This window comes from Anopheles arabiensis, chromosome 2, assembly GCF_016920715.1.
Source record: "Anopheles arabiensis isolate DONGOLA chromosome 2, AaraD3, whole genome shotgun sequence".
NCBI lineage: Eukaryota > Metazoa > Arthropoda > Insecta > Diptera > Culicidae > Anopheles > Anopheles arabiensis.
In genome coordinates this window covers 88134031-88159612 of record NC_053517.1, presented here as the reverse complement: position 1 = coordinate 88159612, position 25582 = coordinate 88134031, and the positions used below count along the sequence as shown (strand labels likewise).

Below are 25582 nucleotides of genomic sequence, written 5' to 3'. Positions count from 1 at the left end.
ACCATGCAAAGTCCCGCTAACCCCAGCTGGCTGCACGAAGCAGCGGTGAGTTGGATCTGGCCTGTTGGACCGATCCGCACGCGGCGTTTTCTTCCCTACGGATGCTCTGCCCGCCGTCAGTGTCGCGTAACGGTTTCTAGGGGAGAACACAGGACCTGCGTTCAAGCCGACCTGATCAACGGGCAACGGACGTAGTTTTGCAGAAGTGTAGTAAAAGTGTATTTTAGACACACATCTTTGCGCTGTCCTGGTCAAGTGAAGTGATCGTCCGTATGTGAAATGTGATTAAATTTGATCAACCAAATCTGGTACAAGATAAGCTATACAAGTAGTGATCATGGTGTGATAGTGGGATGCATACGAAAGTGATGGTTGTAAGCTCGTGCTCCACAGTGTTTCTGTTGAAAGTAACGCACAGTGTACCAAATCAGTGCTCGGTTTATTAACACGGAGCATCAGAACAGCTTGCTTACATAAGCTGTGATTTGAAGGGTGTTCCCGGGGCCTATTGCTTTCTTTCCAACGAAGGATACAACCCAGCTGAAAGCTTCTACGCAAAAGACAACTTCTACTGTAAGACTAGCGACAAAGACAACCGCAAGCAGCATGTATAAAGTCGATGAAAACTATCCTATCACAGGTAAGGAAAGTGGACAGTCGTTATAAAGATTTTGAACATGGCAGTAGACTTTATACAAGAATTTACAACAGAAATTTAATCTCTGAAAATTTGGAAAAAGTTTGAACAAATTGCTTGTTAGTTGACGCTTTTCTGTGCGATCAGTCTTTGATTAAAATCATGAGACATAGAAATATGATGATCTAAAGGGCATTTAGTTCAATTTTGGAACAAGTGTTTCACGTTACAGCGTTCACTAATTTCATAATATTATCTTACTTTTATTGCGATCATACTGCGATCAATGTTCAATTAAGCAATTCAACCTATTACTAATGCTTTCACCCAGATTAGATCCATTTTTCTCACTCAGCACCCAAACACCATCAACCTTCCGTGTGAATGCTCACCCTAATTCCATCCCGTTCGCAAATGGGCCATTTCCGCGTGCCGATTGCCAATCCGAACCGAACCACACACAATTAAAAAAAACCAACCCTCCCCCAGTTCAATCCCTGGAGTGGCCGCGGTGCGAATCGTAAGCCGACGGCGCGTACTTTACGACGCCGTTACCGCAGACTCGATCGGTAAACAATGTAGCTCGTTTATTTTCCTGCCACACCGACCACCACGGTGGTTACCACGGGAAACATGGAGGGTGGTACATGGTGGTACATGCTTCTCGAGCTTCCCATCCTCGTACGGCTTGACTTTCGCCGAAAGGGGTTCGCTTGGATGGGTCGAACCGCCAAGCCAGGCCAGGCATAAACGCAATTAGGGTGACCGTTTGACGTCAAATACGGCTGCGAGTTTGTGGCCAACTGTAGTGGCGTGCGACTCTCGACGCCATTTTCTTACACGACAATGAACGACAGCGAAGGGAGGAGACAGAAGGGAATGTAGCCGTTTGTACGGGTAGAAAGAATTGAATGGAAATGGGAGAAACCGAAACCGTTTCGCGGAGGAAGAATAATGGCAACAATATTCCTGCGGACTGATTGGGCGGACATGTTCATAAACATTCGTCACAAACACAGAAACGAGAAAGGTGTTTGAAATGTTTACGATTTCGGTGGCAAGTCATTTTTTCTGTTTTTTTGTTTCATACGTTCCAAAGCCGGCATTTATAATGTACGCTCCAGGTGCTTCTCGGGCACGTGGGCGCTCGCGCGCGCGCGCTTTACTCCAATTCTACCAACAACCAGGCGTACCCATCGCTCGTAACTTTATGCTGAAATATTAGTCCTGTCTGTTTCTATGGAGACCGCTTCGGAGAGCCGCAGAGCTAGCCGTTCCATCCAGCTGGCGGTGCAATTACTCAAACCAACCGGACCAACGCCGGCCTCGGTCGTGCTGCGCTTGATCGATTTGGTATTGAGTTTTTTGAGTGGAAAGTAAAGCCGCCGCCCGCTTGATTGATTAATTTGCTGCCGGCAACGGTCGGATCAGGCGAAGAAGCTCACAAATCGTCACAATATGATGCAGATTTATCATCCCCGTGTTGAGGGAGATATGAAAGCGAAAAGAGTGAGTAGAAGACGATCGGTGCTTGCTTGCTGAAATCGGCACGTTGATGATCGCGTAAGGATGGGTAGATTTTTGAATGGATGACGTGGGGCGTTCATTCATAAGAAAAGAAAAGGGCTTCATCGATCCATGGAGAAGCCGAGAAATTGTGCTAAGTTTTGTCGATAATTGTGTGTTAAAATATGGACAGTATTAATACACTACATTGAGGCAAAGTATAATATGTTTGATATACAGGTTGTCCAGGAGTACTCATAGCTGTGGGACACTTTATTGACTCCTTCTTACGTGAAATAAACTTAATGTAATGTGAATTGGACCCAGCCGGTCTCGTAGTACAGTCGTCAACTCGTACGACTTAACAACATGCCCGTCATGAGTCATCAGACCCGTCATAAGAGGAGAATTGGACTCTATAGACAAATCCAATAGGAATTTCCAATAAGTCTGTCCAAAAAGGATGCCATAGAGTCCAATTTCCATCATATGAAGTTCTAATAAGAAATAATCTATGAAGTGTCCCACAACTATAAGAACTCCTGGACCCTGTAAATCTTGCCCATGTCGTTTGTTTGCAAAAAAAAACATCTATTACAATCAATCAGTTTCTTATTATTATTATTAATATAAAACTAAAGAATATTTTATTTAGTAATAATACGACTTTGTGTTCTGTCGAATAAGTTACCGATAGAACAAGGATTAAACATCCATAAAGAGACATTGGAAGAGATATTTTCCAATCAATAGTAAAGCAAACATCCGATATTTTTATAAAATATATCTGCTCAATTAGTCATTAAATGGTTCTAAATTAATATGTATTGCTGTAGGTGATCATTATTATCAATTCTTCATGCGAAGGATGACACAAACAGTGCCATTTTCCTTCCCACATCACTCTCCAATCCAGATGGTTTGCCGTTTTGCCATCGAAACAAAGTTAACGATCACCGGCAGCATCTTTTACCACGAGCCAAAAACACGCTGTTTACCTCCAGTGGAATGCAACACGCTTGTTAAGCTTAATAAAAATAATTCCTCACTAAAAAAGGCCAATAATAAACCTCATTATGTGATTCATAAACACACACACTCTCTCTCACACACGCGCGCCACGATTTTTAACGAATCACACACTGCAGCTCGTCCATAAGTTGGCTTATTTGTCAATGAAAATATTTGCCAGCAATAAATCAACGCTCGCTCCTGCCCGTTGCAACCGATCCCCTTGGAGGTTCGCGGTGCAAACACCATCATAATGATCGAAATCGCGGAATGATCGCTTAAAGTGGAAAATTATTATTTCCTTCGCGTCCCGGCGGGGCAAGCGATCGCCTAAGCCAAAAGTGACCCACTGGCTCTTTCGCTGCTTTCCCTCTGCTTCCATCAACGGAACGCTTCTGGGATGGGGAAGAGTCGGTTGGTACTTTGGCATAGTGTCAACTAAAATTAGAATTGAAATGTCTCATTTCGATGCTTTTCGGCGGTGATGGTGTGTTTTCTTCCTACAACCGGGAGATGCGGGGTGGAAGGGCGAGGCGCATGGTTTTATTATTATTTTCCCAGTGTTTTGTTGAAACGGCACGTTTCGTGTACAAGCTAGCGTTGCATAACAAGACCGGGAAAATCCACCACACACACACACACACACACACATGCACACGAGAGAACGATAAAGAGAACGTTCGCCACTTTGCACGAAAATAAGGAAGATAAGGCAAGATGTTCCCCGGTCCCCCTCGCCCGGTTGATCCGTCTGCAAAGTGTGCGTGGACGTGATAATTGATACCCGGGATTAGCAGAGATTTGTTACTACATGACCATTCGAAGGGGGAATGTTTGCGTGTGTGTGTGTATGTGTGTGTGTGTGAAAGAAACGAACATACCTCGAGCGAAGACAGCCAAAGCTAAACATTTTCCTGTCCCGACACGTGGTGTAGTTGATGAGATGATCGATACGAAACGTCAAACGCATTGTACGGGATTCTATAAACATAACCACGCTTCAACAAGCCGTTTATAAGTCAATCAATAAGTTTTTTTTTCTATAATAAATTGTTGTTTATCTTTTTATTGTGGTTGACTTTAAAAGATGGAGGCGCCTAGTGTGCATAAATCCATCGATAATTATGAAACATTGATACACTAATCGCTCTTAATTCACTGTATTGAGTGATGGAAATGTAAAATATATAAAAAATCAAACCAATACTACAAACGTTTCCTATAAAGCTTAAACAATATAACCTTTATGACACGGCTACAATAAACTTATTTAAATAACGTTATTCCAAAATCCTCAACCAACCCCTCCCAGACACTCAGCAACAACCTAATTTCCCCCCCAAAACGCTCTTCTGCCGCCAAGCAATCAGACCATCCGCTCCAATTAACTGCACGAACCACTAAAACATCTAATCCCATTCCCCGATCAGACAGAGCCGAGTTTTACTGCCGTCCGTTCGGGTAGCACTACTGCAACCCAAACCCCGCAAATAACGATGATCGTCTTTCGATACGCACCAAATAAATCGCACCCCAATCGCAAACATCGGCAACGGCATCTTCTTCAGCTCCTTCTCTGTGCCGGCTAGCATCTCCAAAAAAACAAAACCCGTGCCAATTCGTATGCAGCAGTCAGTGAGGCAGCACGTTTGGCAGACGGCGGGTCCCGGGGCCAAGCATCATCACATCACGCCAGTGCGCAAGGAATCCCGCAACGCCGTGTGCATTGTTGTGATGATCCCGCTACCCGATTGAAGCATTTTGGGGGCATGGTGCAGCAGCGTCTCGGCTGCTTGTTTCTGTTTCTGTGTGTGTTTTTTTTTTTGTTGTGGCTTTGGTTTTGCTTTTCCGTTTTTGTGTATCGTCGCATGCCGACGAAATGGGCGATAACATCTGGCCGGTGTGTGACGCCTGAAACTCGAAGGAAAAACGACAATATTAAGTGACCATGTGCAGTGCAATTTGCAACAATCAAAATGAAAAAAATAAATAAAATGCATTCAACCCTCTCTAGGTAGAAACAGTCTAACTTCTATTTTAAAATCATCCCAACCACTCGTTCGTTGAAAGGAACACAAACAAATGCATTGTAAGTTATTGTTCCGTTGAAAAGGTAGAAAATAGTACAGCAAAGCAGCCAATTGCACGCTTATTGAGATATATTCGGAAGCTAGATAGAGAGGATAAGCTGTTGTTTCCTTTTCTCACTAACTTTATCATTCAAGAAAGAAAATATCATCTATATGGAGTATTTGGTAAGCTACGTAAAACGTGATCCTACAGTGAGTTCAACAACACTACGCGGCCTCAAAACGATCGCGAGGACCCCTGACGCTTTAGCTCACACGCGGATTAAGCAAAGTGAGAATGAAGGGTGAAAATAAAGATGGCCATTTTCCTTTCTAACTCATTCACCCAATGGCATTGTTTACACCGTCCTGGTCCCAACACTAAACCCTCATTGCATAATGCTAAAATATCTGCCGAACGACAGAACAGAAAACGAACGAGCCGTGGGAAATAAATAACTATTCCCGAGTATGTAATGCGACATGGCATTAGCACCGCATACCGCTGAGTGCGAACATTTGCTAATAACCTCACCTTGCGTCGAGGTTTTTGCTGGGGCCCTCAACAAACAAGAAAAAGGGAAAGCATTCCGTTCGCTCCCATTGTGCCCCGGTGAGGGGTAACCAACATAACCCGCAAACCATAACACAAAACGCAGCCCCGACAAAACGCCAAGGTCAGGGCACAGAACTGATGCTCGTAAACCGGATGTCAAGGTGGTTCATGTGTGGCGCAGGAAAAGCAACGCCAAGCTGCTGTGTGGCGCAAATTCAATGGAGACGCCCGGTAGTTGGTACACGATACAACCAACACAGACGCAGACAGAGCCGCCGGACGGAGGGCAAAACACCACAAACACAAACAGTGCCGCACGTTCGCTTGCCTACCCGGACGGTGATCAGTGCCAGATGGGACCGATCAGCCGACAGAAACCTCGCCGCCAACGGCTGAACAACCAGCCAACGACCGTACCAAAGGTGATAAACTGAGGTGCACGAATCATCCTTGCAAACAAATCAAACCTGAACCTGAAGAAGAATAATTTCGAAAAATGTTTGTAATGGAAACTATTTTACCAAGCTGACACAATAAAAAATCGAGTAAACTCTTTTGTTATAATTCTCTCTCACGCTCTCTGTGAGTGGTTCTCTCTCCGCCTTAACTCATTGCTGATGCTACCACCACCACCACTACGAACGATCGCTAATGGATGGCCTCGCGGCGCGACAGATCGCGACAGTAGCGTTATAAATCGTGAAGGTCACCGAGACATAAATCAAACACACTCGAGCGTTTGTCTGGCATCGCGGGAAGATCTGGGTAACGCGGAATGGTGTAGGGAAACATTTTGTTCGGATTGCGCCATTTCGACTGCGGGACTAAAAGGCACTATTTGTAAGGGAGCAGGTAAGCCACACGCCGGAAGCAAGGTGCGAATGAAAGCAATTGTTTCGAGAGCGTCCTGAGAGTGGGTTGAAAAAGGGTTCATTAAAAAAGGGGCCAGTAAAACATTCATCGAATTTGTAGAGGGTAGAGAAAGGGGAAATGTGAAGAATGAAGCTAAATCAGGTTGAATGAGACAAACGGTACGGCTAATTATGAAGGCAAGCCAATCTCTTGCTCGTTGTGCACTGTTGTGCAGAGGTCATAGCGGTTTAACGAATATTTTAAATTTTAGTGTCTCAAAGTGAAATAAATTTTTGGGATTAAATTACGTTTAATTTAATATGGGAATCATCGTATGCAGCAGTAGGAAAAGAGATGTCATACATACAAGAATACATACATTAAGAAAGCTCTTGTTGGAGTAGTGCTGTAATATCCAATTGTAGTTTATCTTTGTACGGTCTAATTGGAATGTATTATGATTTAGTTCCTTCACAATCTCACTATTTTGAAAAAAGAGCAAAAGTATATCACCCAATTCCATATCTGTGCTATATTAAATATTAAACAACAAATCATAAAAAATATAATTCATAGCATAAAACATCGATTCATTGAAACATAGTTTTGGTCCAAAAAATCAATTTAAACAACTTAAGCAATAAACTTTGATAATAATGATGCTTATGTTACTTAAGTATGGAGTTGTTTCTTGAAATGTTGTTAACAATTGGCAAATGTTGGATAACAAAGGTTGTTTACGCGTTATATCGAACACCCCCATGCGCATATAAACCAATACATACACATTACATGCAAATACAATACAGCGTGCAAAATAGTAGTTTGATCGCTCCGCGACTCCGGACGACTCCGGACGACTCCGGCTATTCGTAAGTCCGATTCCAACTCCGGCAAAATTGGAACCATAAGTTCCACCCGGAATCGGAATCGTCCGGAGAAGGAGTCGGAGACATTTGAGCTTGCCCTGAGTCCGATGAAGACATGCCGGTGCAATGTGTTTGTGGTCAGGCTTTTAATTTCGTGAGGTTTGTTTTTCCTCTTTCACTTTGTGCGTGCAGTTCTGAAACAGGCTCTACTTTGAAGAATAGCGGTTTGAGTCGACTGGAGTTAGCAGGAGTTGGAGTTGGACATCAAATGCCTAACCAAAACAAATTGCACCGGCAGTCTCCGGCCGACTCCGGACAGCCCCGACTCCGTCCCGCTCTAGACGACTCTAACTACGGGCGACTATAGCCGACTCCGAACGACTCCGACCGACTCCGAACGACTCCGGACGACTACGGGTGATTCCGGGCGATTCCAGACGATTCCAAACAGGTCTGGATAATGTTTCCGGAGTTGGTTCCGAAACGTTTCAAAACTCTAGACGTTTGCCAACTTTACCGATCACTAGTGCAAACCGTATGACGTAAAACAAATCTTAAAACAATGAAGGATTTCCCAAGATTTATTGACTATTTCCGGAAAAAATGTGGAAGCTTTCCATAGTTGTCTGAATCCCGTTCCCATTATTTTGGGTTCAATTGTATTGCTATCCAATGGGACGATTCCAATAAATATAGGAAACGGTGAATGAATCATGGGACGGACGTGAATCGCGGAAAACTCTGTTATACGATCGCGATATATTTAATCGCAAATATCGAATCCGTCCTAATGTATTTAAAGGTCCTTAAAGAACGATAAAGTTCGAGAGATTTACAAATATGACACACTTGAACTAAAATTACAGTAAAGATTCTCCTTTATTGCAGGCTTTAACCTTATCTTTGAATGTACTTCCGCGTCATAATGCATTCCATTGTGCACGCAAACACACGTGAACATTAAAAACCCTTTCCGCTATCAGGCTATCTCCCTCTCCTCCCTCCCTCGCACTCAAACAATCCATTTTACTTAACCTTAACATTCACGGACCCCGCTTTATGTTTATGTTGATGAATCGCTCGCTAAAACAAATTTGGCACCGCACCGAACACACACACACACACACACAAAGTGCACGTAACGTACGTGTTCGGAATAATGTTTTTTGCCACTGGCACCTGCCGGCACCGTAAGACGCACAGGCGCGGGAAAGATTTAACGAATTTTACGACTAATTACCATCGCCGCTTGGTCAGTCAAGTCACAGCGACTCAGCAGTGAACGGCTTTGGCCGCTTCCCATCGGTACCCGTGGTCGCCATCGTCATCGCCATTTGCCCCTCGGTCGACAATGGATCAACGTACTGCCTTGCACTTGATCTTTTACCCTCTACGTGCGTACCACCAGCCGTGCAAAGATGATGTCCCAAAATTTGGTGCAGAAAAACAGGGTAAATTGTGCAGTACGGGGTTGGCAGTTTTCGATGTTCTAGTGAACACACAGACACACAAACACATCCCCCACACATGTGTGCAGAATTTGGCGAGTGTTGGCGATGAAACCGGTGCCAAAGCACGGCCCGATGGAACGCCAAACGCTGGGAAGCTGCTGCGGTTGGGGCAGCACAGATCGAAGATTGACAAGAACATTTCCTGTTTGGCTGGGTGTTTGGCCACACGATCGAGCTAAAAAAACAGAAAAAACCCAAAACTCCATAAAAAAAACCCCACACACCATTACAGTGAAGCGTGAGTGCGATTTTGTCACGCGGCATCAACGGGCCGGGCTTCCCTCCAGATGTTTGCCTCAACGACCAGATGTGGTTGCGGTCCGGGCGTGTGGAACGGAAACGCTTGAACGCTTCAAATTGATACTTACTTCTCCATGCCCTCCAACACACACACGTACGCATTGGAAAGAGATACCAATTTTTATGTGACAAGCCATCAAAAAATGCACGGTCCCATCGGTAGAAGCATTCCTCCACCAACGGAGAAAGTGATTGCTGATCCGGACGGTTTATCATCCTCGAAAAGCCGCGCTGTGTGCGGACCAGCTGTTCCTGGCTGCTGCTGCTGCTGCTACTGTTGGATGGTTAGATCATATCGTGTCAGCCGGACACAATCGTTCGCTAGTGTGGTGGTGGGGGCCAAAGTGGTCAATGCCGAAAATAGAACCATCGAACCAGAAAAACCACCACTGAGCGTCGCTGAACAGGTATTGGTGTGTGTGTGAACGGGTATAGGGAATACGCTGAGCTGTTCCTACATGACAATGTAGCGTTAGAGGGCTGGGGCCGTTATCATACATGTTTCTGTTATAAGTGTTAGTTATTTAAATTAACTACAAATCAAAGGAGCATATTCAGTGACTGAAATGATCGTCCTGTTACAGTTTCAACTCTACAAACAAAGTCAAAGCTTTCTGTGAGCGAAGGACTATGGAATTAGAAGAAAATTACAATTAAAATGATATTTTTGAACTTAAAATGCTCATTTAGTTGTTCTATCAAAACACTTATTACATCTATTTTATGACTTATTACATCTATATATGAATATTGTTTGTCGATCGACAAAGGATGCCAAATGCTCATAATAAGTAGTTCTGTATTAATGTTTTCGCTTATCTTTATCGTGTTGCGACCATAAGCAATAATAAACCAAGAGATATGGGTTATTAATCAAATACCTTCAAATACCTCAACCCTGCATCGCGATCTTTCTCGAACAGGATGCGCAAATCGCGCTATCACACGACTGTAACTTAAGAAGGTTTTCTCGTATCTCTTTTCCGTCATAAAACCGCTAAAATCACCCCGAATCTTTCCCACCTAACCCACCTAACGAACGAACGATTTTGCTCTTGAACTCTTCGACGGTTCATGCAACTCTCTGCTTTCCTAGCTCGATTGTGAACAACGCTTGGCGATTGCCGATTCTTTCGCACACACAATCAGCATCGCAGAGGGGTGGCGGCAACCAGGCCCAACAGGCTGGTGTGGGTAAATTTCAGCGAATTCAAAACTCCACGCGTGTCACCGATTGAACCGTGGCGTCTATTTTTATGTGGCTGCCGTTGTTTGTGCGGAAAGCAACGGCGGAAAGGAAAAGAACGACGCCATCGAGAGCTCTTTTCTGTTTGCGGCGCTGTTTCGGTAGAACAATAATTTAACATTTATTTACACCCGCCCGCTATGCAAACTGTCAGTCGCTTTTTTGAATGGTTGTTTGGTGGTGTTGCTGCTGTGTGTGAAGCTGTACCTGCCACTGCTGGCCGTCTGTATGTGTGTGTGTGCGTGCGGAAAATTCCTACCAACAAATGTTGTCTCATCGTTTTGGCGATGCTACAAATTGTGCGGCTGGTGGAACAGCTGAGCCAAACAATCCGTTCACGGGGATGGGGACACGTGTTCTATCTAGCGATGGGTAAAGTTGTCTAACATCCGGAGGCGACCAAGATACGACTCCGACAATTTCGGCACAGACTCCGGATGGTAGGTTTGTCTATTATTGTCCGGTGCCATTCAGAATCATTTGAAGACGCCTGGAATAGCACGGAGTTGTCCAGCGTCGAAGTCTTCTGAAGTTGCCCTTCGCAACAAAGGCCTCCATATGAAGAGCACGTGGAAGGCGAACTCCCACACCCCGGACGGCTCCGATTTACACCGACCGATTTAAGCCAGAAAGCTGAAATTTCAGCCTATCGGTGGAGCAACATTCATCATCTGGGTTATATCCATTTCAAAATAACGGTGCGTCATATTGGAATTAACCATTTGTGTACAAACAATAATGCATTTTTAAATCGTTTTGCTTTCTTTTTGCTGTATAAAATTAGTTAAAATACTTTCAATACATATATAATTATGTTATTTTATTTTAACATTAGATGCTTAACCTAACTAAACCCTAAATTAACCTAACTAAACTATTAATAATTTGAAAAATCTCCTAAACGTGTCTTTACTGTTCGGCGTATCAAGTGAGAGTCATCTACGTTTCCGTTCCTTCAGCGCTGCCACTATCGCGGAATGGTATTGTAACGCCTATACCAGCAGTAACGCTATAGGGTGGCTAAAGGCTTTTATACCACATAATTCCTCCAGGGGGCGTAAGACGGACGTCCTCGGACGAATTTCTAAGTTGCTTTAGTTCTATTGATCTTATTTTTATGTCTCTTTACGTGATTTGAGTTTTCAAAAGTTCTGCCTTTAACGTTTTGTGCAGTAGTTAGTTTTGCTCTTGGATCTAATTTTTTTCTAATATTCGGTTTTACATAAACGCGTTGACCTTCTTGAATAATAGGTGGTTCTTCTTTTCTATTGTTTCCTTTCGTATGCTTTAGTCTTGCTTCTTCTATTTTTGTTTTCACATGTGTAAATAGCTTTTCTGCTTGTTCTTGTATTACAATGGGATTTGTGTGATTCAATTGGTTGAACAATATTTCGTTTGGGGTGTAGCCTGTTGCTGTATGAACAGTCGCGTTGTACAATGAAATCGAAATGGCGATGATATCTATCGTATTCATGTCTAAAAACTTGTGCTTGTTTGTGTTGTAGATTTCTATTATTGTCGAATGCGTTTTTTCAACCTGGCCGTTGCTTTCTGATGATGATGCGTATGTTAGTGAAACGCCTAAACTGCTCAAGAAATTTTTTAGTTGTATTGATCTGAACGTCGTTTCATGATCAGTGACTATTTGCATTGGAGTTCCAAAACTACCGAAGTATTTTGCTAGTGCACTTTTTACGTCTATCAAGTTTTTAGTTTCGATTGGAATCATTTGTGCGAATTTCGAAAATGCATCTACTATTGAAAGAAAACTTTTCGAGTTAATGGAAAAAATATCCATGTGAACGCGTTCCATTGGCTTTTCGGTGATCGGTCTCGGCGAGATCTTGATATTATAAGGCTTCCGCTCATATTTGTGTTCATTGCATACGATGCACGTGTTGACTGCTGATTTGATTTGCTCATGCATTTTGGGGAAGAAAAACGATCTCTTCATTTGGCTTTCGACTTCGTTTATGCCCCGGTGAGCCCTTTCGTGTTCTTTTGATATGAGCTGGTTCTGTTCTTCGATTGACGCCACATCTTTGACTTGTGAGTGTGTCATAATCATATAACCGCAGCAGCTAAAATGATTCTTGAACGAATATTGTATTAATGGTATGAGACATTTTGGAGCTAATATTGCCGTTTGTTTTCCATTATGGTACTTTTGCAGAATGTTTGTTATCATATTTCCATCGTATTCTCTTCTTTTTATAATAGTTCTTCTATAATGTGGGAAAGGAGTTTCTATTAAATCCTGATCTTGATTGCATTGCTCGAATATTATTTGATTGTGGTAATAATTCACGGGCCTTTCACTTGATTTAATAAAAAAATGGTCTGACGTATCTGCTGAATGAACTGTTTCTGTAATATTTATGTTTTGTGCGTTATTCTCACTGGGAAGTTCGGTTTTTCTGCTTAGAGCATCTGCAACTACATTAGCTTTCCCTTGTTTATACACTACAGAATATTGATAATTCTCTAACTCTAACCTCCAATTTAGAATTCTATTATTTTTCATACATGTTTTGATGAAGGTTAACGGTTTGTGATCAGTGTATAATTTAAATTGGTTTCCAAAAAGATAAGGTTTGTATTTTCGAATCGCCCAAATGATTGCTAGAGCCTCTTTCTCGATGGTAGAATAATTACTCTCTGCTCTATTCAGTGTTCGACTAGCGAACGCGATTGGCCTTTCGAGTTTGTTTTGGATCTGGGAGAGTACTGCACCTACGGCAAAATTACTTGCGTCAGTAGTGAGTATAAAGGGTAAAGAGAAATCAGGATACGCAAGTATCTGATCAGAGGCTATTGTTTTTTTCAATCTGCTGAATGATTCTATGTATTCTGGGTCCGTGGTATTTATAATCTGATCCTTTTTTAAATATTTAGTAAGAGGTTTTGATATTTTAGAATAGTCTTTATTGAAGCGGCGATAATACCCGGACAATCCAAGAAATTGTCGTATTTGTTTTTCGTTTGTAGGTAATGGCCATTCTAATATTTTTTTGACTTTATCTGGATTAGGTTTTATGCCTTCAGGGGAAATGATGTGGCCAAGGAATTCGGTTTCTCTTCTCAAAAATTCACATTTGTCTAATTGAATTTTAAGGTTAAATTGTGATAATCTTGCAAAAACTGTTGAAACATTTTCCAAATGTGATTCTAAACTGTTTCCGATGATGACGATATCGTCCAAGTAAACGTAGCAAACTCTACCAATGAGATTCGATAGGATATTATTCATCGCTCGTTGAAATGTGGCCGGTGCATTTTTTAGCCCAAATGGCATTCTAGTGAATTCAAAATGGCCATAATTAGTAGAGAATGCCGTTTTTTCACGATGATCGGGGTGCATTTCAATCTGGTGGAATCCAGACTTTAAATCAAGTATTGTGAAGTATTGGGATTTACCCAAGCTGTCGAGAATGTCTTCGATTTCTGGCATGGGAAATTTATCGTTAATTGTCTTTTCATTCAGTTTTCTATAATCTATAACAACTCTAATTTTCTTTTTCCCAGATGCATCCATTTTCTTTTGCACTACCCAAATGGGTGAGGAGTAAGGACTTGTTGATGGCTGAATGATACCAGAATCGAGCATTTCTTTAATTTGAGACTCAATATCTTGTTTATAAACGTGTGGGTACCGATAGTTTTTGGTGTAAACAGGGCAATTATCGGTTGTGTGAATTTTATGTTTTATTCCTGAGGTGGCTGTTAATTTTTCACCAGGTTTTAAAAGAACGTTTTGATTTGCTATGATTGTTTTAAATAAGCTATTTTTTTCAAAATTAGATAGATGATTAGTTCTGATTAAATCGCTCAAAGTTTCTTCCGTTATATTTGAATTTGATGGAAATGGAATTGGTGTGATAGTTTCAAAATTATTAACAGATAGATTAAGGACTTTGGAAAATTCAGGAGTTTCGTTGTTTGAAGAAAGAATTTTTACTGTTGTTTTCCCATTTTTCGAATTATAGAGACCGGGTTCTATAATAGTTGATTTTCCAAATTTTTGAAATTTGGGGACTAACCAATCACCATCATTTTGACTTTTTACTTCTACGTAATGGGAATAAAGTTTAGTGGTTGGGAAATATTTTTCGTAACCAATGTTATATTTACCAAATTCTATTTTTTCAGTTTTGTAATTAATAATTGCTTTTGTTTTGGCTAGAAATTGGGATCCAATGATACCATCAAAAAATGAATGAAAGTTTAATTCAAAATAAGTTTGAGCAGGAACATAATTTCCAACAAGGTTAGCAATACCTTTTTTATTTATAATGTGTTTTCCAGAAATATTGTTTATGACGGTTTCTTCAGTCGGAATCATATTCGTCAAAATGCCAGGACGAATAACATTTTTGTTAGCTCCTGTGTCGATTAATAATCGAACAACTTGTTTTGTAACTAGATTTTTTCTTGTTAAGTATGGCAAGTAATTTAAGTTATGTTGGTGGCTTCGCTGACCCAACAAAAATTTAAATCAAGATTTTCTAAATCATCTTCCGAATCTGATTTGTTTTGTACCGTTAATTCATTGTTATGAAACTCTCTATTATTTAAAGTCAATTTACTTTTCGTTGAATCCACTTCCATGGGTTGTGGGTAAGGGGATTTCCCTTTAAATGTAGAAGCTTCATTGAATGGTCTTTGTTCCACTCTTCTGTTACTGTCAGGTTTTTTCAAGTACTTCTCTTTCGATTGATACGTTTTTGAGTACTGATTGCCATTCGAGGCAGTACTTTCCGAACACCTGAACTTACACACGAATGCGTATGCTGCTTCTAAGTCTTCTGGACATGCAGCTTGAGCATAACCAAAGTACGGTTCTTTTAAGCCTGCTAAAAATGCCGCTAAACCATCTTCGTCAATAAAAGCATTAATAGCTTCCCAATTATTGATGTACTTTTGTTTTTGCTTCGCTTGTGTTTTAATGTTCTGCACAGTTTCTTTTATGGAATTGTAATACTTGTGTACTGACATGTTTTCTGTCATTTTTGTCTGCCAAAGAATACTTTTATAGTATGTAAGTTCTTTGCGATCGCCTAAGGCACTTGTTAATGTTTGTTTTACTTCTTCAAAGTTTTGAGGGTTACTGGCTAGACAAATTATATCCCTAGCTTTACCTTCTACCTTATTAATGACAGCAGTTACAAAAATATTGTATTGCTGTTCAGAAACTATACCTTTGAATATTTCTAATGTTTTTTCTGCTGTGCTGATCCACGCAGAAAGCTGTTTTTTGTTGCCATCGTAAGTCGGAATCGCTTTAATAGGATCCGGTATTTTAAACAAATTTCCTACGTTACAGGGTTTCCCACGATTTATTGGTCAGTTCCCATGATTTTTTGGTGCGTTCTCACGATTTTTTGGTCGTATCCCATAGATTTTTGGTTCGTTCCCATAATTTATTGGTATTTTCCGATTGGACATCAATACAATTGCACCAAAAAATTCTGGGAAACGACCAAAACATCGTGGGAACGCACCAAACAAACATGGGAACCCACCAAAAATTGATGGGAACCAACCAATAAATCGTGAGAAACCCTGTAAATGCAGCCTGTGCATTTTCGTGTGGTGCACTGTAACTCGTGCTTGGCCTTACTTCACTTAATGAATCTAGCATGCGTTGATGATTGGTTTGTTGTGTTCGCATAGTTTCTAACGTAGCAGCAATTGCACTTATTTGTGAGGTTAGTTGTGTCATTTGTTCAGATTCCATTTTTGTACCTTGATCTGCTAAAATAAGCTTCTCCAGGCAAGGAATACTCGTGTGAATAGGTATGTGAGAAAGCTCTGCACTTTCGTCACTCGACACTTCCTCTGAACTGCTGCTGTTGCTATTGTTCTCTACACGTGGTGTAAGCAAGTGCCTTGTTTTTTTAAGTGCGTTGAATTTCTGATTTGGCATCAAACTAAAAAGAGAGAAACCAATAAAAACACGTTCACTTTTTTTTTTTTTTTTCGTTGGCCCTATCTGGTATTCCCAACGAATATTACAGTAATTTGTTAGATAGCAGTAGCGAGTTGTACCATGTGCTTATGCACTAACACTAACACACTACACGGCACTATTCTAACGCGCTTAATGCGTGCGCATACAACTGAGAATAACGGGATATTCTCTGAGAGTCTGTTTGACCTATCTGGTAGTATCACAACAGGCAGCGTACGATGATAGTAAAAAAACTAATCGTACACACATGTGGACACAGAGCACTATCGTTATTCCAAACCTATCATGTAGTGTTAAGGAACAGCGGAATACACTTTCACTAATAAAAGAAATGAAATGTACTCACGTGCTATGGAAAAAAAAAATTCCGATGGTCCGGTTCCAGGTATGCGTGCCGGGGGGCCCTCAAATCGAACAGCGGATGAAATCCTGCAGCTGCTGACGCTAAATGCGGGAACCACTTGAATATCGAGAATATTCTCGATATCTTCCACTGTTTTAACACTCTGGACTGTCTACAGCGCCAATTATGTTATTTTATTTTAACATTAGATGCTTAACCTAACTAAACCCTAAATTAACCTAACTAAACTATTAATAATTTGAAAAATCTCCTAAACGTGTCTTTACTGTTCGGCGTATCAAGTGAGAGTCATCTACGTTTCCGTTCCTTCAGCGCTGCCACTATCGCGGAATGGTATTGTAACGCCTATACCAGCAGTAACGCTATAGGGTGGCTAAAGGCTTTTATACCACATAATTATATACTATAAACAACGATTGAAACAAATTATTTATGTTTCGACAAAAAAAAAACTGATTACTTCATGAGCTCAAATCTGCCACGAATCTGCGTTTGTTTACATTCATGCTACTTTTCATGCTAAAATTAGCTAGGCTGAAAATCTGATGCTAGTTTGGTGTGGTTTAGTATGGAGTGTTGACATGATTACAGCCGCCAACTTTCAAATTCCATATGAAACAGTTGGCTAGTATCGTAACACCATCCAGTCTTAGAAAGCAAGATCTACTCAAGAAGTGCACAAGCAAAGCGAAAGATGAAAAAACGTCACGAATTGAAATACCTGATCACAAGAACATTACACCGATCATCTCCGGACGATCGATTCCTATTCCGGGCGACTCCGAACGACTCCGGACGACTCCTACTCTGGACGATTCTGACTCTGGGTGCAGCTAGTGGTTCCCATTTTGCCGATATCGGAATCGAACTAACAATTAGTGATGGGAAAAATGAATCTCAGACGGGATTCGAATCTTCGCATCCCAATCCTAGATGAGGTTTTACTCCTAATTATTTAACTTTTCAGTACTTACATCATAATTATTACAGGTCCCCGAGATACGCGGACCTTCATTCAATATTAAATCAAATTATTTATTTTGTGACTATAACTTTTCATTAAATGCTACATTACACGCTATATTTGGACTGAAAACTGCGTGATTCGACTTCCGAAATTAGAGATACGTGATTTCTCTCGACCCCCATTAATAGCGTATTTCGGGGATAGCCTCTAATTTCAATCGCAATCCCAATCGCATTCAGAATCCCGTTCGAATAGCAATTCCAATCCCAATTGAATTGCAATCCCAATCAGAATCTCAATCGAATCCATTCGCAAAGGAATCTTTTAGGGATTCAAATCCTACAAACGGGATCCGAACCGATTGAATCTTTCTGGGGATTGAATCTTCGAATCTTACGAATCCTGAATCTCCCAACACTACTAACGATAGCTGAAGTCGGACCGGAGTCGTAGGTGCGCTCCAGAGAGTACATCACTAATTCCATCGACGCTCAACCAAATGATCATCCCTTGTTTTGTTATTTGGAGGTTGTAAAATGGAAGTGAAACAATATAATTCTTACAGCCACGTAGCACACTTCACTTTATACGACGAAGGTTTCTTATGGGATTAAGATCGTTTGTTTTGGCAATAAAAATCACATTTCACTGATCGTGTGTTGTCGGTTGCAAAAATTGATTGCTCTGCCAAAGACGATCTTAGGGTCTTTTCAACTATTCTAGTTCAAATAACGAAAACGTGCAACGATGCGATGCGCTTTTTGAGAACAGGGTTTAGAGCTCACGAAAAACCCATTTCACCGTGCTTCTTTCCTTTAACTGAAGACATTGGTCACGGTAGAACGAAAAAACACACACTGCCAACCCATGCCAAGCAGAAACAGAGCGTCGTCACGCTTTAATTCCCTAATTGATTTGATTTATTGGACCACGATCTCTCTCTCCCACACTCTCTTCTTCTCTCGCACGAAGACGTCCCCAGAAATGCAAAGCCAACAGACGTTCTTTTATGTTTTGGAGATAGTGCGGAATAAATGGCATCACGCTCGAACGGCAACGGTGTCCTCTGACTCTCGCAGTCGCCGTTTGGTTCACCGTTGGCTCTCCTCTTATTGTTTTGTACCATCGCAGGTCCCTTCTGGCCTGTCACGGTCAACTGGGCGGGATCCCGGGGCGGGTGCGAAAGCGACATAAATGTCCGACCCGATTTCACAAGGTTCAACAAAACACTCCCCACGTGGGGCAGGGGGGCACGACGATCGCGCGCTTTGGAGGCAGAGCAGGCCAGTCCTGTCACAACGCATCAGCATCAGTAAACACACACACACACGAGGCACTAACACGGCGGAGCAGCACCGAACGCCGGAGCTGAACGTAGCTGCTGCGGCCACGGTCAATGGCGCCGAGAGGCCAAAGGACGAAATATGAAGCGTGATTCGAAACAGTGGGTGTGTGTGTGTGTGTGAGGAAAGGTGTGGATCGCAATTCCGAGGTGTGGATTCTACCTCCAATTAAGCGCGATTCGATGCGGGATGGGTTGCTGGGAGCGCGAGGTACGATCGCGTTCGTGTGTCTCTGATTTCAGTCGGTTGCGAAAAGTCGCAGCGAATGGAAATCAGTTCAGCATGGACGTTGCGAGAGTGTGGAGCTTGTGCAAACCGCGGTGTCAGTAAAGGCAGCTATTTGATGTGAAGTTCTGTGAATGATTTGGGGGTGTTCAGTAACAGTATCAACTTTCTTTGAGAGATGGAAGATATTTCTTAGCAAGAAGTGTAATTGATTCTCAAGTAGTCTAAACTGAAACCCGTGACTAAGCAGTTTCATACGTTTAAAGTGTCAAAGGACAATTTCGAAAGCGTGCAATCGTTGTTCCAGATGATCAGCTTAAACTTTGGAGTACAAAGCGACTAATTCACGTCATACATCGAACAACAAGTTTTGGAAATATGTGTACCACGTTGTACGGTAAATTCTTCCAAATTCAATATCATTTCGTTCGTGCTTAAATGATGGAATATATCAAAGGTTTCGCCTGTTAAGGATTTTTGAGAGTTTGCCACAGTGAGAAGTGAGGGATATCTCGAAGGGTGTGTATTACTGTCCTCAAATCTGATATAGAAAGACAAATACAAGGAAAGATCCTCACCATTAAAGTTTGAAATGCATGATAGAGATGAACTGCAAGAACAATTTATGAGTATTTATGAGGATTGAAGTATAGTTAGCATATCTTATTTCTATCAAAAAGCTCATCAGTGACACCTTCACACAAATAATGTTTCAATAGCAGAGACCCCAGGGATGTCCCAAGGCTCTATTATGAAAGTTAGTAGGAATCCAATAAGAATGTGATTGGGATTTTCACACAAATCTCATATAACGCAAGTAAGATCGCGTAGATCGTTATTGCCAAAAAGAAAAACCCTACTTTTCCCCTTTCCCATCGAAAGCAAACAACAACAACAACAAAACACATGTAGATAAATCTAATAACAACTTTTAGAAACTACGTCTCACCGCATCGCTCGATCGCTGTGCGAGACGCAACCTAGACAAAGCGTCAACGAGGAGAGAAAATCATCCACTTTTACCGCGATCCGTGTGTGTTTTCCAAGTAAACAAACCAACCCCACCGCCGCCGCCGCCGCCGTGTCTTATTTTCATTGACTTGTCCAGTCCAAGGTTGCCACGGTCTCCACGTGTTGGCCCTTTTTTCGCTGCCCGACACACAGATACAAAATGGCCAAACAAATGCTTCTCCTCACTCACTCTGTCTTCCCCTCTCCCTCCCCCAAACAGACCTCGCACCATCCTTCCCGTTCCGGGAGGTGCAGCTCAAGCTGGACGTCGACCCGAAGCAGCAGTTCGAGATACTGCCCGAGCTCGGGCGCGGCACCTTCGGCACGGTGTTTCACTGCCGCGAGAAGGCGACCGGGCTAGAGCTGGCGGCCAAGATTATCCCCTACAAGAAGAAGAAGGACCGGGGCGACATGGTGCGCGAGATCGACATCATGAGCTGCCTGCACCATCCCCGGCTGATCCAGCTGTACGATGCGTTCGACTACGAGAACAAGTTCTACGTCATCCTCGAGCTGTAAGTATGCCCGTGTGTGTGTGTGCGTGTGCGTGGCGAGTGTTTTGTTGGTCTCGCGTCCTTCGGGTGGCGGGTGAGTCCTACCGCGATGGAGAGCAAAGCAAAAAAAGATAGAAAGAAAATGGCGTTAGAAACGGCGCAACAGTTGTTAAACACGCTACGAAAGCGTCGCACTGCGCGACTATTACGACTCACCCCGCCGTCATGCCCCATTCGGAATGGTGTGACCTTCGCACGGAACGTGCGGCCACACGTCTGCCAGGTCTCCCGCTACCACCATGGCCACTCATCTAGCGCTCATGTCATCCCTCTGCACTTGCAGCATTCAAGGTGGCGAGCTGTTCGAGCGCGTCATTGACGACGATTTCGTGCTGACGGAGAAAGCGTGCGCCGTCTTCATGCGGCAGATCTGCGAGGGCATGGAGTACATTCACAGCCGGAGCATCATCCACCTAGACATGAAGGTGAGTCAACCGCAATCCGTCCGTCTCTTTCGTTTTTTGATTTAAACCCACACACACACACGCGCTCTCCCATTCTTCTTCATCTTTCTCCCCCCATTGCAGCCAGAAAACATTCTCTGCCTCACAAAGACGGGCAATCGGATCAAGATCATCGACTTCGGGTTCGCGCGCCGGTACGATCCGGGCAAGAAGCTGCAGGTGATGTTCGGCACGGCCGAGTTTGCCGCCCCGGAGGTGCTCAACTTTGACGAGATCTACTTCTACACCGACATGTGGAGCCTGGGCGTGATCTGCTACGTACTGTGAGTACTGCCCCCACACCTTGACACTGTGCGTTGTCCGCTTCGTTACCGCATTCATTGCATTCAGCGCGCGGTTTTTTTTCCGGCTTTGCTTTGCTTCCGCCCGGGATTTAAACTTGCAGCCGAACGCTGCCATCATAACCCCGCTTTGTGCACCGGTGCACCTGACAATGTCATTAATGCGCTTCACACGCGTGTAACGGTGTAATGGAGCTACTAATTGGTGCCGCAAGCGTGACGCGCGGCGTTCGCGCTTCCAGCAGCGCAAGGAGCGAGCGCGTGTTCTTCAAGGGTTTTGCTTGCGGACTGTTTGGTTGTTTTTCACAACCGGAAATAACTCACCCCATGCTCTCCCGTTTGCCTTCTGAGCACGCTGACTTTGTAGGGTGTCTTTCGCTTACGCTAACCGCCGGGTAGGGGAAGTGGTTCATTCACAAGAACCATTCACAGTACGTACGCTTTCTTCCTCTGTCCTTTTTTCCTGTTTTTTTTTTGTGTGTCTGATCCGGACGACATTTACATTACCCCCTCGCGAAACAGGGTGTTCCGTTGCTGTTGCGGACGTGCAGCGGAGTAGTTTCAGTCCTTACTTCGTTCATTTGTGCATTTTTTTTTCTTCAATATTCTTACTACTTGTGTTTTCATTTTTACTTCGTAATGTGCTATTTTCTTCTGTTTAGTAGTTTTTGTCTCTACTGTTTGACTTTTTGTTTTACATCATTTTGTTTTCAATCGTTTCTACTTTTGCCTTCTTTTGTTTTGTTACCTTTTTTCTATTGTTATTTCTTTATAGTTTTACTTTCTTACAACATTCGATAGTATTGTTTTAAATTTATTTCTCCTTTTTTCTCATCAATTGGAGCCCATTTAATTGGTTTTTCTTTTCCCGTTTTTGTAGTTGCACTGAAGAGCTAAATGAACAAAACAAAAAACAATTTCCTAAATCTACTAAATGTACTATTATCCTTTGTACTTTTGTGTGTCCGAATACTGATCACGTATTGACCAGCGCTGTGATCGCACGCAAAACTGCGCCGCCAATTCAAAAGCGTGTTTGTAATTATATGTTTCCTCACTAGCGAAGTGTTCTTGGTAACATACCGTTTTGATTTGGTTTTTATTACCGGTAACCGATGGACGGATCGATCGCGCCCGCGTCGTTTTCGTCTTTCATTCCCACCATTCCTGTTGGACCATCAACGGCAAGGGGCGCTGCATTGAGCTGCGGGAAGAAACGATGAGGATGCAGCTCAATTTAATTGTTTCTTCCTGGCGTTCATTGTGCTTACCCGTTTATCGTTCAACGTTCGTAAATATTCGTGATTTTTCCCTCTTTTTATTCACTTCGCTTCCATCAATGCCCGCTGTTGGCGTGTGTGTGTGTGCCTTCCATTCATCCCATGCATGGCCACGTGTTAACCGAATGTAAAGGATTCCCATTTTATGGAAAAGAAATTAGAAATTAAAAAAGTGACTTTGAAAAAGAAATCCCCCCTTTGGGATGTAAACACCTCTTCACCATCAATCGATCATTAAACTGCTGCACACCTCACACAGCCAGTGAGAACAAATATCGATTTAATCACACCGTAAACCGTAATCACTGCTCGAGGAGGATCGATCCCCCCACCATACATTATCCCCGCCGGTAGATCCCCCTGAGCACTGAGTTTCTTCAACTCAGCCGCGTGGGACCCGTGACCGGTGTGAACGGTGCCCTCATTAGCATATACTCGCGCGCATACAAATCAACCCGATCGCTTGGTGCAATTGCAACTTCATTCATTTCGGAGATACACAGTATGACATAATAACAGAGCGTACAAGGTGGAAATTAGCATAGCAAAAGCGTGAAACTTCCCCATCTATTTCAAGCGAGCTTGCAGCAATTTTCCAAAATCCCGTGCCGATTGGATGTTTTTTTCCTCTTTTCGTTTTAATCGTATTCTTTTCCCTTCGCCGTGGACCGGCAAAACCAAGGGATCTTTCGTGCTGTAATGATGGGTGAAAAAATACCCGAACGCACTTTGAGGCACGTGTTGGAAATTCCCTTTCGTACACACACGTTCGGTAGGGAAAGATAAATAAATTTAAACATTTATACGATTGTACCGCATTGCATGGAATCGTTTGGAAAGTCCATTCCGGGAATTGGACAAGATGCCGGAGATACCTTATTGCACACCTGTTGGCCACACTCTGCTGCCCTGACACACTAATTGATTATCGTACACGTTTCGTTTGCGCACTTTCCGCAACTAAACTTCAGCACCCTGTAACACTAACGTTTACGAGATATTTGTATGTGAACAGTTCGTTACAAGTCGGCTGCGGCGTTCCCAGAGCACAACTGTGAGAGTTCGTTAAAAATAATGACTTTATGTATGTGTGGTTGATTAAAAATGGACATGTCTATTAGATTGCATTACTATCAAACTTTTCTCTTCTTCTCTCTCTCAACTCTTTTATTTCTTATAAGAATAAGACAAGAATGTGCTATACTACTCTCACACCAATTGCTCTGGAAATGCAACTCCAACTGTGCTGTGTAACATCCGTTTTCGTGTTCATTCATTCGCTTAAGTTTTTTTGTCATATTTCTCTTCCTTTCACGCTTTTTTTCTCTCTTTCTTTCTCTCTTTTTTTCTCTCTCTCCCCTGTTATCCACTTTTGTCGCGTATAAATTGCGTCTTGCCGCTCTCATCACTGTCACCACTACGCGCGTCACCACGCATCGCATCGCACACTTTCATCAATGCTCCAAACATCTTTTTCGCCCCCACGAATGCGCCCCACCAACACAAACCAAAAAAACAAAACCCGCTCGTTCGCAACCCGCCAAAACAGCCTCTCCGGACTGTCACCGTTCGTGGGCAGCGACGACCAGGCCACGATGACGAACGTCCTGCAGGGCGCGTACACGTTCGACTACAAATCGTTCGACGCGGTGTCGGACAGCGCGAAGGACTTCGTGCGCAAGCTGCTGGTGCGGGACGGCGAGCGGCGGCTGACCGCGCGGAAGGCGCTGCGGCATCCGTGGCTGGCGGAAACGACCGCCCAGAGCACCACCGAGCTATCTGTGACAAAAACAAAGTTGAAACGCTATGTTATCAAGAAGCGCTGGATCAAGGCGGTCAATACGATCATCGCGCTGCGGCGGATGGGCGCGCGGATCGATTACGATCTGGTGTAGTGGGAGGGGGGTTTGGGCTCACGTAGGCAGGGCACGACACGTGAACGGATCGGAAGCGTATACAGCGCGAAAACACAGAGATTGACCCGAAGGAAGGGACCACAACAAGCAGCGCCGGAGAATGGAGCAGCCTGGTGGGAGAGCAAGCGTGCGGTGAATCGAACAGGAATGCAATGGAAAATCACACACACACAAACACGTCCTGTCCCCTTCTACCCGTCCACTGTTAGAATAATCTTATCGCCATGACCACTCTCAACACACACACACACACACCCCTTTGCTTGCCGCCCCGAGCGATAGAACGCGAAACCGGTTCCGGATGGCTCCGCTCGTGCTGGAGCGTTGCATAATGCAAAACCCGCCCCTCCACCCTCCGGTTCTAGCTTCCGTCCTACCGTTCCGTACCCCGGCCGCCGGGGTAGGCCCGCCTGGGAGGCTGGAATTCTATTTCCTTTCCATTGTCGAGGAATCGGATAGGTTGTAATTTACTTGTTATATACTTAGCAATAAAATTAAGATTAACCGGAATACCGAACAGTTTCCGAAACGGGTTTTTCTGTTGCATTTCCGACCCTGCCCGCAAGCACCACCGAACGCCATCGTGTCATCAACTGTCCGCTAAGCACACCGCAATGCAATTCTTCCCAGTCACGTTTGCAGTAATGCT

The 25582-nt window shown here is 43.2% G+C and overlaps 1 protein-coding gene across 2 annotated transcripts; it reads left to right on the top strand.

The window, feature by feature from the left end:
* The first annotated feature begins 23 nt into the window (after window positions 1-23).
* Window positions 24-25455, top strand: LOC120898649 (myosin light chain kinase 2, skeletal/cardiac muscle-like). Of its 2 annotated transcripts, none has more exons than XM_040304783.1 (5): window positions 24-640; window positions 20659-20953; window positions 21276-21417; window positions 21520-21719; window positions 24567-25455. In XM_040304783.1, exons 1-5 carry the CDS (start codon window positions 607-609, stop codon window positions 24910-24912), a joined length of 1017 nt encoding a protein of 338 aa, XP_040160717.1. In that variant the 5' UTR covers window positions 24-606; the 3' UTR covers window positions 24913-25455. The 2 variants fall into 2 exon arrangements, with proteins under 2 accessions (XP_040160717.1, XP_040160718.1); XM_040304784.1 differs by lacking the exon at window positions 24-640 and adding an exon at window positions 19508-19824.
* Window positions 25456-25582: the final 127 nt, after the last annotated feature.

What these genes read in the sequence shown, in the direction of transcription:
- LOC120898649 (XM_040304783.1), top strand. Translation starts at nt 607, where the DNA reads ATGTATAAAGTCGATGAAAACTATCCTATCACAG. An exon ending in TGAAAACTATCCTATCACAG is followed by an intron (nt 641 to 20,658) that starts GTAAGGAAAGTG and finishes TCCCCCAAACAG; the next exon opens with ACCTCGCACCATCCTTCCCG. An exon ending in TTCTACGTCATCCTCGAGCT is followed by an intron (nt 20,954 to 21,275) that starts GTAAGTATGCCC and finishes CTGCACTTGCAG; the next exon opens with CATTCAAGGTGGCGAGCTGT.